At 36.1% G+C, this 21,125-nt stretch overlaps 1 protein-coding gene across 8 annotated transcripts in view; it reads right to left on the bottom strand.

Moving 5' to 3' along the window:
* BEND5 (BEN domain containing 5) overlaps positions 1-21,125 on the bottom strand; it is an 878,609-nt gene that overhangs the window by 662,657 nt on the left and 194,827 nt on the right. For all 8 annotated transcript variants that reach the window (XM_072932490.1, XM_030278790.4, XM_072932492.1 and 5 more), the window contains one exon: positions 524-618. In XM_072932490.1, coding sequence (XP_072788591.1) covers positions 524-618 — 95 coding nt within the window. The remainder of the gene's footprint in view (positions 1-523; positions 619-21,125) is intronic.

The raw sequence follows: 21,125 nt of genomic DNA, 5'->3' as shown, positions 1-21,125 counted from the left end.
AGTTCTCATTTTGTAAATTTCATGTAGCTGATGATGAGGTTGGTTGGCCTCCCTCTGCCTTAGACCAGGCACTGCTCATTCAGATGAGGTCAACTCACTTGGCAGAGCTCACATTCCTCCACCAAACTCCAGACACCCCAAAATAGGCAGAACAATTCCAAGCAGCTTTTAAAAACCAGACCAACCCCAATCCATCTCCCATAATATTTGCAGGGTTTTTGTTTTGGAGATTAATGCAGGCCAAAAATGGCACAATTGCTGTCCTAAGAACTGGACAGTCACTGAAAAACAATTTGCCCCAAGCCCTGACTGCTCAGTTTGCTCAAATGGACATCCCTTCAGTCATGGCACTTGAAACAAGGCACTACGAGGGGCCTCCAGAATCCACAGTCGCATCTGCTCCAAAGAGAACCTGTCCTCACAACTCTGCTGTACAAGGCTCCCATACCCTCAGGTAAAAGTGCTCCTCAGCCATGGAGTCTTTGGTACAAGACCTCATTAATTCTTTGAGAGAATAACTCACCATTTTGATCGGCTTGTGGATTTCACCATTGGAGCCATCCCATCTCTGTAGAGGCTTTTTGTTTTACTGAAGTTGACAACATTGAAAATTACTCTCTGGAGGGAAAAAAAAGGAAAAGAAAATACATCAGGTATAAATTCTGAAAGACTTTCTACATGTCTTGTCTATACCAGATGCATAAAAATATACACAGATAATATATGCAATAGATGTGTACCTTATGAATTATTGTTATTCTCCATAGACTCAGATAATGGATATCCTGTCTGTTCCAAGAATTTAAAATGTCCAAGTTGTTTCACACTGCACTGACACATATGAAATATATGTTTTTAATTTAGCACACTAATTTTTCAGTAGGAATCCTAGCCAGAGGAAAAAAAAAATAGTCCAGTGTGCTGCAGTTAACATCACAGAGGTGGATGGAAAGCTGGGAAATGGGGTAACATTCCTTGTGAAAACCTTCTAACTGCTTCACAGAACCATAGGATAGAAACATAGAATTGCTGAAGCTGGAAAAGACTTCCAAGATCAAGTCCAACCATTAATTCAGCACTGCCAAGTGCTGTCCCTGAGCACCACATCCACATCCCTCTGGATTCTCTTCCTTTTCCCTGGCAAAAGGAAGAATTTTCCTTTGAAAAAAGTGTACAGGATACCTACACAGAAATTGCACATAGCCATCAGTTGTTTGAATATGATAGATAAGAAAAAAAATATTCTAAATCTGGTCTTAGTTTAAACTAAAAGTTTGGGGGAACTGATGATATTTAATAGGTCAAGGGAAGAGTAGAATGTAGATTTTTAAGGGTAATGGACTGATACTGAAAGCAAATTAATGCAGGGGAAAGACAAGAGAAAAGAGAAAAACCTTTTTCCTTACCATCTGTCTGCTTCAAGTCATTTCATACAAAATTACTTATTCTGTCTCTGTTAAGAAAGTCTAAATTGGATCTAGCTCATCTCATGGAGTACACTGACTTTTCAGATAGCAAATGCAGTATCCCTCATTTGTTGTACTCTTTTGATACCCAGTGTTGATGTACTCCAAGAAAACAAAATATGAAGTCTAAATTAGTTTTTATAAAACAGTCCACAATATAGTGATAGATTCAATTTATATGAATCTCTTTACATTTGTTTTTTAAAGGTAGAAGTGAAGACAAACCACTAAAAATTATATTCATTCTTTTCTTTAAGAACAAACTATTGTAATGTTGGCATCCTTCATAATGATCCATGAGAAGCCTAAAAACTGATTGATCACTGTTTAAAAATCAAACAATTTTTTTACTAAAACAACAAGCTTTCATATGTAAAACTTTGCAAAAACAAATCTGGACCTTCCAGGCAGTCTGTTCAGGCAACAGGGAGTGAGAAGATTAAAGTGAAAGGAATCAGCAGTGGGACACAAAAAGGAATCAGGCACATTTATGCTTTCATAAGGGGCAGGTAGGAAGCCAGGTAACTGCATAGCCCTAAGTGGCTCTGTACTAAAGAAAAATTAAACTAGTTTTTTTGAGGTAAGGTATTGCTGAAGATTTTGTGAATGGGAGCACATACTTCTATGCTGCAAATTCTGCCAATCAGTAAAAGCAAAATCTAAAAATAACCTGTAGGTTTGACTAGAACTGACATGAAAAACTAGCAAGTTGAGAAAATCACTTTTTTGAAGGTGGTAATTCAATTTTGCACCAAAGCCAGTAGGGAAACTACATATCCCTGCACAAGAGTTTTCATATATTTTGAGATTTTCTAATGGTCGTAAGATGAACTTATTTTTATAACTCTGTATAAAAGAATGCACTTAAATTTACAAAATTTTATGTTTGTAATTTTAGGTATTTAGGATATTGCTTATCAGATGAATATCCACTTTGGGAGGTCTCTAGTTATTTTCCATCTTACGTTTTTAATGGATGGCTTTAAGTTAGAAAATTGTATTCAGGTCTCTACATGCTTTATGCTCTACATGGAAACATTTCCCTCTATTAGAATGCTCAGATTTTCCTCTGTTACTTAACTCTGTTCACATTTTTGAAAACAAATTAAGTTGCAACAAATTGGTTTGTTAATCTTGATGTTTGCATGGAGTGAATGAAACAAACAAGATCTCCAAACCAATTGCCTTAAACTTTGGATGCAATCATGTCACTGTTGGAAAGGGAAAGTTGCTAATTTTGTTACATACTGACTCAGAGCAGACAGCTGGTAGAGAATGTTCTTATTCCAATCAAGCTTATTTTGTATAATGAGTTGGGCAAATGTACACAACTGGGTAAGCAATGTATATAAAAACAAAAATATGCAGCTCATTTAACAAAACACTGCCGATTATAGCGTTTCGAGCGCTCAGCAATGCGTGCAATTCCCCCAGCATGGCACCGAGCTAGATTGGCAGAACCAAAAATTTAACAGCACAGAGCAGAACTTTATCAACACACACCACTGAAGTAATAAAGCACACAAACCAAAGCACTCAAATGAGCAGCTGAACTCCGTCACGTATTCCTGGTGATGGTTAAAATAGTCCATGCAGCTCAGCCAGTGGAGTGTGCAAAAATGTAATGACTACAGGATACACACTGGATACACACGCTGGAAAAATATGCAGCTTGCTCAATAAGGTATGCAAACAGCTTTGAACTGAATGCTGTCATAAAAGGCTGTGATACAGCAATCAAAGTTTTGCTGAACAAATCTAATTTTTAGTCTACTTTCTGTCTATACTTATATCCTTTAACACACCAGTTACACAGTGTAAAGAGCAAAAGGACTAGAAACAAACTGATCATGTTAAAACATCTTTTTGAAAGAAAATTATCACTATTCTGAATTATTATACGATTTATAGAGACGTACAAGATTGTTGTATTATAAGCAATATAATTGAGATACTCCAAAATGAGTATTCAAGAATTTAAGAAATGTCAAGTTAAGAAAATAAAAATAGATTAAATGTATTTAAAATTCCCTAGAAATTGTTCTGGTCTTCACAGAATCAATACTGAGAAAAAATTTTACAATAAAAATACTTGTTGGGTATTTGGGAGTGTATGAATACCACTAAAAGAAACAATATTCAAACTGATGCTGTACCAGAAATTATAATTCTGTGCTTTAATTTCAGATTTTGGACAAAATCTTAAATCTATTGCATTATTTTGACAAACTGATCTCCAATTTCTGGGTAGGTGGAAGAGGCATGGTGCAGAAAAGCATCTCAGGACAGCACCGAGTCAAACCACGCTCTTGGGGAGGCACCAGGATGTGTTGTGGCTTCACAGCATGAGGGAAGAAAACTGCTGCAGTCTCAGGCTCTCTGCTTGGGCTGCCAAATCTGAGACAGATATTGGAGAACATGAGACAAGGCAGGCAAGTTGAGAGAAGAAGGAGGAGGACCTCTTTCCATAACATGGGCAGTAAGTTTGAATTTGAAGGTATCTTGCTGTTAAAATCATTGGGGCAGAAAACAAAGGAAAAGCTTGGTACCTCCTTTAGCCTTAAAATCTACATCAAAATTGAATTTATGTCTAGTTTTCCTTGTAGTCCTTTGCAGACTTACTTCAGGAATTAAAAGCACAAACAGGTATTAAGGGATGCTTATTGTATTTAACACAAAAAAGACAAAGATGAACCATGAACAAAAGGAGGAAAGGTGGCTGAAATATGTCACATTTTTTCTTATTGCCAGCAGTTTTCCTGCCTGGAGCTGGAAGGAGCTGCTGGTTATTTGGAGGGCAAGCACACAGCAGGGTGGTTTTGGTTTGAGCTGAAGGCACTGAGAGTGGATGGTTGTATTGAGCATCATATTCCAACAGGCTGGTGGGAGCATAGGGCTCACCCAGCTCCCAGTAGGTTTTCCAACTGAAGCAGGTTTCCAAAAGAAAGTCACACAAAAGTTCAGTGCCTTCCTCCAGGATAAGGACACATTAGGTCCCTTCAAAAAGGCTCCCAGGTTTATTTTGCACGGTTTTCCCTGGCTGGCTGCTCCCAGAAATAAATGTGCAGCTCTGGCTGACATTAAAAAGGAAAAAAAAAACAAACACACCATAGAACACCACAAAATTCTGCCTGAGGCAGACACCTGGCATGGAAAATTTTGTGTCAAATCATTACAAGTATAAGAAGTTTTAACTAACTGAAAATAGGGTTTGCAGTAGGAAGTGTCAGGCCTTCTTAATATTGATGTAACACACATACATTCAACATTTTAAATTATATAATATGCTTAATATTAATAGCATAACAATTTCAATTCAGTGGACAATGCTGAATGCTACCAGTATGAACTATCAAAGCACCTGGGAACCAATTGTTTGAAGTCAGTCATAAACAATTTCTTCATTTAACCAGCCAAAATAAGACAGCTGGGCACTAAGTATTACTATTAAGACCATTCAGCTGAAATGAAGTCAGAGCTTTTGTGCTTTGAATGAACATTAAAGATCCAAAGGTGGTGGATACCATGGGGCTCTGCCTCGCTTATGCTGATTGATCTTGCTTTCCTCTCCTGTAGATATTACAGAGTTTTGTGAATTCCTGAAACCTGCACCTTTTTTTTAGTTGGGTTCTTGCCTTGGCAAGATTCTTTATTATTCTTTCCGTTTTTTTTTTTTTGTTTTTTTTTTAACAGAAAAGATGTAAGTTTTCATCCCTTTAAAGGGCAGATCTACTTCAGAAGAAGAGAAAAAAATACCACAAAGAAAGAAAAATGAACCAAACTCATGACTTGTGAGGTTTTGAGACACCATTTATGACTATGAGAAAGTGGCAACACGGGATTGCTGCCTGCTCACCAAAAATACTGTAGCATTTCGGTATTTGAGTCAGATGGTCTTTGGGATCTTTTCCGACAAAGCACCTTATACAAAGCTGTACAAAAATAAATTACACTGGAGGGACTTCCAAATGGCAAGAAAAAAGTGTCACCTGCAACTGTTATCAATGTTGAAGAAAACAAGTAATATAACAGTCAGGTCGGTGCAAAATCCCCAATGAGAACTTACAAATAGCGTTTTTCTGACCTTTTCAAATTTAAATCATTCATTACTGCTAACATTTTAAAATAAGCCATGCTTTTCTTTTCTCTTTGTAGGAACACTTGTCCTTTCAAATGGAAAAGTTTTTAATATTGACAGCATTTAGCCTTTTTCTCTTCAGCTAAGGAGCTTTCAAAACCTGCTGATGCTCAGGAGGGGAACATAAATTCTCACTTTCAGAGGGAGAAGGATGCTGGGGACCACTGAGAGCTGCACCTGTGTCTTGTTAACTGGAAACTGTCGAGTCTTTACAACACAACAAAATTTTAGGAAAGTGACATAGCAAATGTATTACAGATTGTGAATTATTAGTGTTTTTCCCTTGGTAGAGATCTTCATTTAGTTACTTGAAAGAGAGGAATGTTGAAGTCTGGGATGTTGCAAAGAGCAACATTAAAAAGAGACCCAAAGGATCTTAATACACCAACACCTCTGATATAATGCTTTGCTAACTATTAAATTAGTTTAGGCTTTATTGTGGTATTTGTCTGTGTGTGGGAGACATTCTTGGGTTTGATGCCAGCCCAGCACCCTTAAGCTGTATTAATGTATTTCAGGTGTGTCAATGGCAAAAAAAACTTTTACAAATTACTAGTTTAGGCATTTGCTCAGTTATCTGTCCTTTCTGGCAGTCCTTTATTTTCCCTCAAACTAATATGCTGAGGCATAGACCCACAGGAGGTGTAAGACCTGTGCAAGCCAGTAGGTCCTTCCCCATTGGAATTTCACTTTTACCTCACCAGGTTCTATGGCAGGAGAAAACTGTGGAGAAGACCCTCTTCCAGCAGAAAGCTTTCGAAAGGCTTTACATAGGAATGGCTAATCCCTGTGTAATCCCATGCTGTGGGCTGACTACTAACCTGGCTTCTCTGTGTGACCTGTTGGACTTGAAAATTAGGAGAGCAAGAGTCACTCTAAGTTTTCCCAACTCAATTTATTGTTTTTTGGAAAAACAGAAACTTTTTCACTGAACAGAATAACAGTATTGTTCTCTTGCAATCATAAGTAAGCTTTCTGTTCTAACTTTTCATCTGAACATCAATAATCTGACACTTTCAATTGAAAACTCAGAAATGTCCATTTGGAAAGCCAGCAGTTGTATAATTAGACTGACTCCTGTTCCTTGCTCCCTTGGGCCAAAATCTCCAATAGAATTGCAAATGTGTCACAAGACATATATTGAATTGTGTTGATTCATCAGAAAGAAAATAGCACAAGTCCTGACAGGGCATATAACCAGGCTACAGAGTTATTTAAAACAGGTTTGAGGCTAAAAACTTCTTGTCATTTTTTTTTCCATTCTTTGTAGCAAAAGGTCAAATTTTTTTGCAAAAACAACAAAGGCATCTTTATCTAATCAACTTGGTGGCAGGAAGAACATTCTTTTATTATTTCCCATCTCTTAATATATATCCAGATTTTGGCAAAAGAGACACTTCTGGTTCCATTGCTGGGAAATTGCAGTGATACAGGGATGTGAGAACAACTTTTTATTTGCTAACTGACAGGTGCCTGAGCCCTGTTGGTCTTGTCATTGCCTCTTTCCACATCCATGAATATTTTTAGGAATCAGTAATACAAGAAAACAGTGCGTAGTCTTTCTCGGAGACTTTCTCAACCAGCTAAATTATTTCCTAATAGATTTCATGCCACATTCCATGCCAGATGACATTTGAAGTAGCATCATGTATTAAACTCATTCTGCATAATTACAGAAGCTATCCATGTTTAGGTTCTATATTCTTTTCAATCAATATTATGGCTGCAGGTGGATAGTAACAGCTGGCTGTTCTGGAACGTGTTAGCAAAATTTGCGGATATCTTACATCCCTCAAGAGGAAGCAGCTGAAAAGACTTACATTTTCCTTTTCCTAATAGAAATTATTTAGCTAGTGAGAAGAAATGCTACAAGGTTTTGTAGGATTTGAAATAGTTATAATAGTAACATCTTCTTGGTGGTATAAAAAGATAAGGCTACCAATGAAAAGTTTTCTAGTCCAAATCCCCTTCATGATGCAGGGTCAACAGGAGGCTTCAAAACAATGAGATCAGTCTGGAAAAGGGAAAGGGCCAGAAAAAGTCACCACATATAGGAGCTATGATAAGAACCAAAAGCCCATGTTTATGACCACTGCTATAAAGTGTGTCCTGAAAAGCAGGGCATGAAATGGCACTAAGTTCATATGGGAGCATTCTGCACACTTTACACAGACTGCTTCTCTGGGCCCCAAATCAGCCCATGATCCAGAATCAAAGCCTCCCTTACCAACAAGGGATGCACTTCCCAACAAATTAGACCCTGGTGATGGACACCAAAGTGATGTAGAGCTTAAAGCATGCAGATGGAGTGCTCAACACTCCCACCCAAAATACTGCAAGGCCACAGGTGACAGTGGCACTAGCAATGGCAGAGTGGCACTGATATTTATATGGATCATGATTTTGCTCAATCCCTAAACACACAGAAGGTAACAACCACAATTTAAATAGCACGCAAACAGAAAGGCAGAAATCCATCTGATACCCAGGCTGGAAGATGAGAATGAAAAAACCTTTTCAAGTGTAGGTCCTTGTGAGGAAGATAAAGAAAGCCCTGTTAAGGGAGAGATTTGGATGAAGCTTTTCCAGCAATTGTTTACTTTGTATTTTTGCAGCTGGCATTTTTCACAGTTAAAAGCTAATGTTTGTCTGGAGCTTGTGGGAAAATTCTGTGGGAGAAAAGAAGGAGATGATAACACATAGAAGGCAAGACAGGATATAAGGGAGAGCTCAAAAACCAGCACCAATGTATTTGCCTCAGTGTTCTCTGATGGCTTAGAAAACAATGACATTTTGATGTGTACAACCCCAGGTTATTACTACCAGTGGTCTTGGTCATGTTACTATGATCATAGCCTTGCAAACATAAACCCTCTCTATTTACTTCTCCAGTAACTAAGCACAGATGGGCTTTGTGTCCAGGTTATTCATGGAGGTCCTTGGTTTTCCCTTTATTTTCTTTAATTCAAGCATTTTAGTAGCTATTACAATGAAACCTTTGAACCTTCTATGTTCTTCCATGCATGGCTCTGAATAGTAATAGAATAAAGGTTTCCCATATTGTACAGCTCCTTTATATATAGACAGAATTTGAATGGATCCTTACTGGAGTAGCTGCAGTGCTGATAAAAAATATATATTTTTTTGAGGGAAAATATAAAGTATATGCTATTAATTTCATGAAAATAAGGGATATTGTTATAGCATGTACCCTCTAGTTTTCCTTTGCAAAATTAATAATCCATTCTATTTCTATATAACAAGGTTAAAATACTGAGAGTTTTTTCTGCTCTTTCTAGGTGAATCTTTTTGCAATACTGCAACATTCACATAATACACTGATTTCTATAAGAAGATGTAATCAATGTGTTAGTGTACATTGGAATCTTAGCATTGACAACCAGCAGCTTGCAGTATTGATTTGAAAAAAAATGCTCATGATTTCTACAGTTCTTCAGCACTATTTCTTGTATTTTCAATTTTCTCTGCTTAGAATTCTACACCAAGAGTCTAACTCATGTACTAACAGACTATTCAAAGTTTTGTGCTTCAAAGGAAAACCCAAGGGTAAGTAGAAGGAAATATGATGTAATTACTTCTATTTTTTTGTACCTATTTGACATTTCAAATAAGACCTCAGAACTGCCTTAACCAACCCTAATAGTAAGGGGATATATGACTTGTACTCAAAGCTTTAAAAATCCCACTCTGAAGCTGAAATGCTGAATGTTAGATTCAAATGTTGATCTCTTTCTGCTTGCAAAGGTGATTCACAGCATGTGGAATAAACATGTTTTGGCAGTGTCATGAACAGAACAGCTAAACAAAAGGAGGATTTCAATAGGAAAGTTAAGTGTCTTAACGCAAGGTGCCCTGTGCTGTATTTGTATAACGCAGGTGTCATTCCACTCTGGCATTCCTCCCTGCCACTGGGAAGGGGAAACAAAAGCCCAGCAAAGGCAAATTCTCCTTACTGGGGTGAGCAGTATAACTGCAGTCCAGTCACTCAGGTCCTTTTGCTTTCAAATGCCAGAGGTAAAACTTCATTTTTCCCTGCCAGAGCTTAAAATGTGGATAAAAAAAAAAAAAAATCTGTGTTCAGAAAACACATAAATATTTAGCTCCACTTTAAGTGTTCCTAGAGGCTTAAAGTTAAGCAAACATTCAAACTTCCTTGCTGAACAGGGGTGGATTTCTAAGACAGCCTAGAATTATGGGAAAGATGCTGGGTTTGGCAAAAATCCCATAGGCCCAATTTATCCTTAGTAAGTGATCACTGTAGATTGGAAGTGACGTTTCTGCAGCTTTGGGATGCAGCAACATTTTTATTACTGTTACAGATCAACTTTAAGTGTAATATTGTTTTCTTAGTTTATGTAAATCAATCTGCTGTATGAATAAAAGGAATTTGGAAATGGATCGCTCATCTTTATTGGCTTTGAAGTACTGAGTATTTGGTACTTTGCTGAAACTATCATATTATATTGAGTTATAAGAAATATTGCTCAGATACTAAGCAAGTCTCAGCACAAATTCTGGTAATTTTCCATCAAAAAACAAGGCTCCAAAAAGATATAAATATGGTATCTTTCTAAAAAAAAATTGTACAGCCAAAGCCCATTTCAATATGATACAGATTTGATTTTCCTTCAGATCCCTTCCAAAAGGTAGAGTAGAAACCTGCTGTGAAGTGCCCTCCTGGTAGAGAAAACATCATCTTTAAATGGTTGCTTATTCTTCTGCAAAGCAACAGTAACAGCAGGCTGCTATGAGGCTGCTATGAATGCTCTGTGCATTTTAACAGGTAAATTCTGCACTCTTTAATATGCCAGGTTGATGGAATATTCAAAGTTGCTGAAAACCCTTCTGGGGAAATGTGAAAATTGATAACATTGCTTCTCATAACTCAGTATTTTAATACATCTCAATATTAACTGTAATGCTGCAAAAAGATCTTTCACACTTCATGTTGTTCAATTTTTTCATTTTGGAAAAGACTCAAGTTTTTTTGGAAACCATATGTAAATATAATTCCTTTCAGATTTCCTAGAATTTTAAAATTGTAACAGCAGAAGATACAAATTATTAGCAAAAAAAAAATGTAATCAAACATCCACGACATTCCTCAGTTCCCTTACAAAGTAATCACAGATGATCATCTCTCATTTCCCAGAGTATCATTTAAGCCCTGAGCTTTCCAGAACACTAATGCAGTTTACATTTATTTTTACTGCAGTGCATTTGATAGGTTTTCCCTTGATTTTACTTATGTCTGTAGTTACATTACCCCATGAACACTGCTCTGACAGCCAGCCTATAACTGTGTATCACAGGGGCAAAACTCTGCACACACTATTTTGGTGGCCATGCCTGGGCAGGAGAAGGAACCCACTTATCACTAGGGAGGCAGGAAAATACAAACAAAAAAAGTGCATATAGCAGAAGCAATATGCAATAAACAAAAAATGCTAATATGACCTTAAAAATAATGAGGAGTTTCCCACAAAACTGAAACAGTGCTCTTGCCACCAAAGCACAAATTCCCATTGCATGGGAGAATGCTTTTCTGTGGTGCTTTTGTGCTTGACACTGGATTCAACAGGAATTTTAGTTATGCCAGGAATAAAGATTGAAGCTGCAAATGTGATTGTGAGAAATAAAATGGTGATTCAGATTTGGGATGTCAGCTGCAAGAGCAGCACACTGGGTGTCTCAAGAGGGTGAAATCCATGGCTTAGCACTGCCCTAGTTCTAGATCATTAGGGATTTCCTTGGCATAAATCAAAGAAATCTAACCAGAACTGAATGCAAACTTTGCCACCCAAGGCTCCTCCAAGTGGGACCTTCCTTTCCTTCCTTTCCTTCCTTTCCTTCTTTTCCTTCCTTTCCTTCCTTTCCTTCTTTTCCTTCCTTTCCTTCTTTTCCTTCTTTTCCTTCCTTTCCTTCCTTTCCTTCCTTTCCTTCCTTTCCTTCCTTTCCTTCCTTTCCTTCCTTTCCTTCCCTCCCTTCCTTCCACAGGTGACAATGGCAGCACTGCACTGGTGACCTGGCACAGCACAGCCTCACATCAGAGTCTGGAAACAAACAGCCTTCTCACATCAACATTTCAAACATCCTCTCCTTATATCTGTGACTCCTGCACAAATAAACTTGCAGAATGCGGTCCCACATCACCACATAAAAACCTCGCCACTAAAAAAAAAAGAAAATCCAAAAAAAATTAATAAAGTGTACATGAGAAAGTCACACAAGTAACAAATTATACAAGAGTAAAAAGAGAAGCTTCAGAATTAATCACTGCAACTCAGACTGTGGAAAGACTCACTTATCAAGTCTAAGAGGGGTAAAAAGAAAATAGGAAAAGCAGAGAAAAGCAAACAGAAGTTGTTGTTGTAAGAGTCTGTGGTTTAGGAAGAAAAAGCTGCTAAATCCCCTCCCGGAGCTCATTTCTGTAAATATACAAGTGTTTTGTTCTGCTTGCTAAAGGAAAGGTTACAGCTCATCATGAACCAGAACCCTGTTAAGAAAGAAGAACACAGGCATAAAAAAAGGGGAAATTTTTACTTCTCTCCCTTGTGCTTTTTACTTCACTCCCTTCAAGCCCTTGTGCTTTCCCTGTGTCTAAAGGCAGTTCTAACAGTTGCTGATTATTTTTCTGTACCATGCTAACTCCTATGGAACACTGGCATAAAAATATGACCATGAAGATTTCTCCATGTTAAAAAATGCCCATCTTCCAAAAATTAGTTTGGTCAAAATTGAGTCAGGTTCCCTCTTTTGGGAAGAACAATTCCTCTTCTCATACTGTTCCTCACAGCACATGCTTTGAGCCTTTTCTTCCTCAAGGAGTTGATGTTTGAAAGCGTGCCAATAGGGAAAAAAACCAACAACTGCCTTGCAGGATAGATTAAAATTTTGTCCAAGTTTGTAACTCTATTACCCTAACAATAAACCAGATTATAGGATATTTTACTAGAACACTGACAATTCTAAAACCTATTAAAAATATGAACAAATCAATAAAGATAAAGCTGAATTATACATATAAGGAACATTTTCTTTATTGAACAATTCTTATAGATCGTTTTGAAATCGCATTGTTCTAGAGGTTTGCTTGGATGATCTTATTGCTGAGTTTCAATGTGATAACTACAGCACTTCTGCATTATGTCTTTAACAACAGCAAACAAGCAGAAGAATGGAAAGACATTCAGATATAAACATATATGAAATCTCTTGTAAATAGCTTCAAGGGTTTAATCACATTAACAGCATGTTTATTATTAAAAAAAAAAAAAGCTAAAACACAGCTGGGAAAAGAAAGTTTCATTACAAACACAACCCCTGGTAAATATGTTGAATTACTCTAGTTAGTTACTTCTGCTAAGACCTGTGTTATAGAATAGAATTAGTAAAGAATTATCATCCTTTATATATGCATATATAAACGTAAACCAGAGAAATTGTCTGGTAAATTGAAAAGATCTGTTTTGATGTTTATAAAAATGTTTTCTTTGCATCTTATAAATTTCTGTATATTAATAAAAGGATAGCAGAGTAAATTATAGTTTGAAACCAGGACAGCTCTGGTCCCCAGAATTTGGTATTGCTGACCACAAAATGACTTTAAGGTTTATTTTAATCTTAATAGATTTTTAATCGAGCTAAAATAGTTATTTCAGCACCAGAACATGTTAAGGCAGAGCCCATTTTCTAATATACACCTAAGTTTCCCAAAAAAAGATACCATTGCATAGCCAGATTTTTCTTAGGAAAAAGTCAGGGCAATTCATTTCTCTTTGCTTCTTTCACCCCTGGGAGGACCTCTCACAATAAGAATTGTCAGTGCCTTATTTATAATGGCAGATCTCAGGTTTGATTCTGGCAGCTTTTGATCTCTTGATGGCCCAAAAGCTTTCAAATACAGAAGAATCTGATGCTTTTTTGGCATCCTGCAGTGCGCCTAAACCTCAAAAGCAAGTTTTAGTCCCAGAAGTGAATTACTGAAGCAGTGTAAACAAAACACAAGCGTCACAAAATGATGAATATCTCAAACAAAATGTCTTTGTCAGACAGATGACAACCTCAGATCACTTGAAAAGCATTTGTAGAAACTCTGCAATCTGCAAACAAACTTCTGTTTTACAACCTAAAACTAAAAAGTACACGAAAACAATGAATTTTTTAAACCGCAAATATTCTTCTTTTGACATTCATATAAAAATTCAAATATCTCCATTCTTTTAAACATTTAGTCCCCGTAAAAAAAAAGATCCCTGCATGTTTCTACACCACAGAAATGTATATAACTACCCAGTCACAACATAGCTGTCAGAAAAAGGATACAAGAGCTCCACTATATACTGTCTTCAACAGAGCTCTCATATCTGAATTTTTGAAAAAGAGCAGAATAAATGAGAGGCAAAATATTTTATATCATTTGAAGAAATAACTTTTGAGGACTTTGTGACAATGAGAGCTATTTTATCCCTAAAAACCTCTTCTTGGATAGTCTATATTTTAGGTAAGACCTCTAGATAAATGCAGAAGACAATTGTACATTTCAAATGGGAGAATATCTGACTTTTTTCTCTATTAATATGTTATTCTTTAAATCTTAGCAAACCTTAATGTTTTCTTTTTTCATTGTGATGATGGAAAGGGAAGGCAGAGAGAAAAGAGATGGAAGTAACCATGCTCTGTTGCAAAAGCTGTGGGGGATATTTGTTTGGCTTTTTTATTTCAGCACAAAGATGCAGTAAAAGTGTTTTTTTCAACCGATTTTCAGGTTTATGTCCCTCAGTGTTGCTTTCAGGTTGCAGTGGGTGCTGTAAAATACCAGATCTATGCCTCAGTCTATCAGACATTATGCTTTACCTTTTTTTAAGCAAACTGGAAACACAGATAAAATGTTGTAGACTAGCAGGCTTGATAGTGTAACCTTTTTATACCAGCTATAACTACATTAACATAAAGATAGTTGCTATAATATCATTACTGGAATCAAGGCACTCTGAAAATCTTTGCTCCTTGTGCCAATTTGTTGGGGAGTTAAATTAGCAATAAAGCTCTGTAGTAGTAACACAGCCATTAGTTAAAAAAAAAATAAAATAAATGTTTAAAAAAGTGAGAATACATTTGGAAATAATTCAAAGAGATTGGAGAATGACAGCAGAGGACTTGCCAGACTAATGAAATTCCTTGTTCCTAACCTTTAAATACCTGTGTATACTGTACAAGGCCCCATTCTGACTAAATCTATGCTGTAAGGTTTACAAATAAACCTGCTAAACTTTTTGCATTATTGATCAGGGATGGCATGCTTAGCCCACATGTCCTATTTACATTCTATTTCTTTTACACTTCTAAGATACAATGTGTCTTTTACAACACAAGAGCTCTTTCCATATAAACCCTACAGTTTGTGTTCTTTATACAATTTAATGCCTGTAAGCAATTTAGAAGGCTGGCCTTTGAATAGTAGATAAAACTGGCAATATTTATTGGTAAATAAATGCCTAATTATAATAATTTAGGAAAATTTCCAATATCATGTTTTTTTTCTAAATAAATAGCTGCAAAAATTATCTCCTTCATATAACAATAATATTTAAATAAAGAATGTGTAACAACTTATATAATTTTAATGTTATCATGAAGAATTTTTGCACCTATTCTAAACAAAATGCAAGATTTTTTAAACTTAAAAAAAAGAAATAAATAGGTGGATTCAAATATAGTAAATTTAACCCCATGTTCTGCACAGAGACAAACTAAACCTACCTTCCCAAGGCTTGTAAAAGAGATTCTGGCACTGCACCAAAGACAAATTTAGATGAAATAAGCCAGGTCTTGAAAAATTTTGTGTTTCAAGACAATTGGGAAAAATTCTGACTCCTTATTCCTGCTTTCTGAGGAATGTAATGATCAAACACTCTTTAAACGTAGGTGTGCTACTCACCCACACACTTGCTGACCAGAATCACCTCATAAATTCTTTAAGAGGACCTAGAAAGTTTTCAAACAATTCCTCAGGTTCCAAATCTGCCCATTTGTACCACCAGGCATTTTAAGTGTCAGTGTTTCTGAAGTCAGAAAAGGAAAATCATCAGCCACTTCAAGCAGGTCCTGCTTTGACATCAGAAAGTCAATTCACTCAGCTTAGCAGCATTCAATTCTCAACAACATTTTGTTCTGGGTCTCTGTCAAGTTATTCTAGGCTGTGAAATTGTCAGGAATGATGGATGACTATCAGCCTTCTGCTATCTTTTTCTTTCTCCTTAGAGATTTGAGGCTGCTGACTGCAAAGCAAATTCCTCTTTTCTCTTTTTTTTGCACAACACACCAAATGAACAACAGTAATTATGAGAAAGCCTACACTACAATTATTTTAGCACTTAACTTTGTATTGACATCTGTAAGAGACAGAGCTCTCTAGATTGATTAGCAATGATATAGCTTCCTGCCTTTTACTACTATTGCTGCAGTCATCCTTTACATGCAATTTGTCCAAAATAAAAACCCCCACTGTTTTTCTCTCTTAGTGTTTTAAATCAAAATTTGAACTAATCACTGAAAAAATCTAATACTAATATTAATCTAGGGCATTATTATTACTATACTAGTATTTCAAACTCTGTAGTGTTTGTAACACAATCAAAGCTGACTAAAGATAATAATTTAAGGATAATGGGATTTTGTTGGGGAATATGCTAAAGCTGCATTATTTGTCCAGGTTGAAATCCTCGCTTGAACAAATCCTGTTTGGCCAGCCATTGCAGTCCTGGCATATACAGGGGGAAAATTACTGAAAAATTACTGACAGAATTTGTCAAGAATTCAAACCGTGTACTAAAACTAAATACAGAAAGAAACATCCGGCTCAGAAAATGATCAATTTTGGGAGGAAAAATGCAACAGTGAGAGAAAATAAACTGGAACATCCTTCATATCCATGCCAATTATAATCCAGCCTCCAATATTTCTATTGTATTCAAAATAACTGCAGAATTTCTCACAAGCAGCTCTCTGGCAATAACAATACATTAATTAATCTCCATTACTCTCAGTCACAAAGTTGTTCCTTTCAATTACACATCAGATCTGCTCAGCTCACCACACAGGGCTGCACACACACAGTGAAACAGAGCCTGTTCCATCTCAGCATGGACAATCCCCAAAAACAGATTCAGCACCCCCAAGGAAATCATTATCAGATATCATCATCATTGCCTTTAACATCAGAGTCAAACAAAACCAGAACACTTCCCAAAAATCCTAAATAATGCAGAAAGATTTTCCCTAAATATGCCCCAGGCAGGCCAAAGGCTGCTGTTGATCTATTTCATTACATGAAATACATAGGAAGTAGAAATAAATGTTTGTCCCTCATAAGTTCCTATTATGAGGCAGGAAACATTTTTGTGGTTTGGAATTTACAAAATACGAAAGTGGATTCATACAAATGGGGTAATATTCACATAGATATTTCCTCCTTTACCCTTTTTTAGTTCAAATTCACTTTTTATGTTGAGTAGTTGTGTTCTGTTTCTTTTAAGTAGCAAGTGTTGCACTCACAGATATTTAATACAGATTTGGTGGGGTTATGAACTAATTTTCTAATGTCTCAGCGTTCTCTCCTTTCACTCAGCTTCACTAATGGGTAACCATTTTGTTATGGGATAATTCTCAATGAGCAAATCCAAACGAAAATACACAGACTACAGAAAAATAGAAACTCTGCTACCTAGAAAAACAAAATCTGAGGAACAATGGCAAAATTCAGCTCAGAGCCTTTGCATGACATCCTGCTACCACCCCTGGATTCACCAGACTATATTGAAGGTCCTATCATTTGTTATGAATTTTTATTTTGTGTTCACTGTACAGAAGTACTCACCAGGAAACCAGGGATGGTTTCAGCTGGTATTAACAGTAAATTACCTTCATGCTTTGGCCTGTTGTGACAGAAATCTGTCATAGCACTTTCAAAGGCATTAATAAGTGTTTAAACTGCATGGTTCACTCCCACAAAAAAATATCAGAAGGTCAGTTTAATTTTTCTGAACTTCAATATATAAAAGTTGACTTCTCCTAGGTTTTAAAAAAAAAAGCAGCTTTGACCTGTGAGCAGAACGTGCTTTTCAGCACAACACTTGCATACAGGGATTTGATCACTATTATGGTGAACCAGAAGTTATATTAATTTTACATTAAAAAAAAAAAAAATTTGACTGAAACAAAAATCAAATTAACCCAAACTGAAGTTTCAGAACTTGATCATTAATAGAATTGTCCCCACCTGACTCAAAAAAATTACTTTCAAACATGGGGTCACTACCAGGTCAAAGACTATCAAGATCTTTAATCTAGGAACCTGTAATATATGAAGTCAAATTTTACATTGAAGGTACCTAATCAGTGGGACTGTATTATCACAATTAATCCTTAATCAGATAAATTAACTCACTGGTAGGTTTTAAAAAAATTTCAATCTTTTCCTGGAGTAGAAAAATGGATATAACCTCTCCTAGGAAATGTCCTAAATGTCTCCCTCAAAAAGTCATTAGCTGGAATCAGTGGTATATGGTAACTTAATGTCAGAAAAAGAGGTAACAGACGTTAACAGTCCCTTAATGAGATGAAATGCAATTTAAACTGTAATCTCATTACCTAAAAATAAATAAACCTCTTCAGCTTTACCTTTTGGACTTAGCTTAGGCCTATTTGTTTTATCTCCATTTAGATTTCAACTTTAATCATATCTCAGAAGCTTTTACACAGAAGAACTGCAGTAGCATCTGAGTTTGTCTACAATATTTGCTTGCTTGTAGCTGTTTATTCTGAAATTTCTCATTTGCTGCCAAATTGAAGGCAATGTCCAAAGCCATAGAGCAGAGATAAGAGTTTAAATCTCACTATCAAGAGAATCACCTTCTCAACAGAAAAGTTGGAACCATATTAAATCAAATATTACTTTACCTTCAGTGCATTCGTTTATTTTTCTTACATCAAGAGTATCCAGATATGTGTATAAATAAATGTGGCATGGACCTTTTTATATGATTTTATAACATGATTCTAATATTGCTATCTTCCAGCTTGTAAGAATGCAGAACTTTTATTGGTAGCTGTATGAAAAAAAATTATGTATGGATACCTGCCCATATTATATAAAAAACTAAGAGGGAATAGGAGACTAAAAGAAGTATACTCTTCTTCATGTTTGTAATCTATTAAATATTGAAAATTAATATCTGCAGCAAGATGAGTTTAAAAGGAATTTCTAAAAAGAAAAACAAACCCCTTATCACTCCACAAGACATTTATGCACAAAGTACTGCATGAACAGTCTTTCAAGGAAACCATATGAAACTAAAGCCAAATTAATATCATTTCCCCAAAATTTCAAGTACAGCATATTTTCCCTCTAACCCATTATTATGCTCCAGCCAGACAAAAGGCTCACATTTACCAATTTTCCTTGATCATATTCTGTATAACATACATACCCCATGTATTAAATAGAAATTAAAATGCTTCTCCCTCCCAAGTCTATGAACCAGAAATCATTTGAATACACTTATTGTATTCTCAAATTTGCAAGATGAGAGTGGGTGCCTTTGTAACAGGTCATATTTTCTCCATAATTCTCCACCCCTCTCCAAATTCTTCTTTCTTTTTCATCAGAAAGAGAACATTTTCTATATTAAATAACTCCTAGCACCCCAAAATGAACTATAGCACCGTGCAAGCTGAGCTGCTCTCCTACACGACTCCACGTGGGGCTCTCTGGCACCATTTTGCACAAGGGCATGGCTTGGGACATGTTGGCTCATGCTCATAAAAACAAACAAGGAGTGACAACTAAAATAATGAGACCAGCTGGAATCCCAGTTTGTGGAGAGCAATGCCTCAAAGGAGGTCCAGTTTGGCTGCACAGAACTGCTGAGGTTTCTATGCAAAGAGAGGTCACCTCACCCTCTTGGGTGGCACCTTGGGGCAGACACAAGAAGAAAACTTTGTAATACATAATTCAGAAACACAGCATTTTACTTGGCACATCATATTTTTCTCTAAGATGTGCAACTCTACTGTTATCAGGTGTCAAATTTAGTTTCTTGAAGCTTGAATATGTTACTTAGATCAGATTTATGAGGATTTTTTAAACTCTCACACCCATCTTCTCTTTAATAAACACATAAAGCCCTTTTTGTACATTCCTCAGTGAGCTGTCTTTTCCCTTGATGTATTTGAAAATGAAAATAGATAAAAATTCTGCAAAATCTGGGTAATGGAGAAGAAAAGGATTTCAGCATTGGCCATTTCCTAGCTGAAGACTCCTGAAGTATGCATGGAGATCTAAAGGCCTCGGTGGTACCCAGAAATTAAATAAATTTTACTGAATAAATTCTTTTCCTTCCTTTCAGTTCTGTCATGACTTTTTTTTAGGTGAGTTGCATTTTTGACAGAACTTGTTGAAAACGTAATGGTTTAACCTATCCATTAATCAAGGAATTATTTCAAAGCTGAGGAATGATCAGATTTCAGACAACATCAGAAACAGAAATAGTTTTGAAGCATCATGAGAGAAACCTAAGCAACATTCAACCAACTCTGAGTCATGACCATCTCTTTTATTCTCACAGAATTATAAGATTAAAATTGAGCAATCTTCACTGGATATTCAATTCAAAAAAATTTTAGATACATTTTTAAGATCTTTACTCCTACAGGATATAAAGATACTTATCTCATGGCCACATCTCACCCTTTTCATGTTTTAAAGGCTGATCAACTGAGATATCAGTACTATTTCAAGAAGGAATTATCAGGACACCTGTTATATGCCGGCAAGTAAAAATTATATTTTTATATTATGCCTAAGAGGGGAAATAACTAAAATCAAATATTAATTCATCTTTTTTTCATAGTTATTAATATTTAGTCCGCAGCCAGTCTAGTGCATCTATAAGTGAACAGTAACAGCTGCAAAAATAACACACTCTCAAAGTTCAAAATATTTGGTCACACCCTACCTTTCATATGGCCTGATATTTCTGAAACATTTTCACTTCTTTCTTCAAAGTAATCAAATAGACATATGGGGCTGAAAAACTATTTTAAAAAATTGATATTGTAGTTTTGAAATCTCAGGAGCCATGGAGAAGAATATATCTTTTCAACTAAGCTTTTAATTATTCTTCCCCCAGCTGGAGAAAGGAGCTAACATAATTTATTCTGCAGTACCCCCAGACTTCTCGTAGTCATTTCAAATATATTGATACTCCCAGTACTGAAAATCCTCCATGTCCCCTCTGCCATATCACCTGGAAAAACCTTACTGACCATGCCAGCCCTCCCAGGGGCAGAAAAATTCAATTTTGCCTACACTGCTGACAAGCCTTAAGCTGCCTCTGATATGAATAATAAGCAATGATCCCATTGGACTCAGCACTGCACAGAGACATAACAATGAGTTGGTCCCTGCCACAAAAGCTTAAAAGCTAATTAATGAAAAA

Source organism: Taeniopygia guttata, chromosome 8, assembly GCF_048771995.1.
Source record: "Taeniopygia guttata chromosome 8, bTaeGut7.mat, whole genome shotgun sequence".
Lineage (NCBI taxonomy): Eukaryota > Metazoa > Chordata > Aves > Passeriformes > Estrildidae > Taeniopygia > Taeniopygia guttata.
The sequence above is the reverse complement of the archived record's forward strand: the minus strand, read 5'-3'. Positions and strand labels throughout refer to the sequence as shown.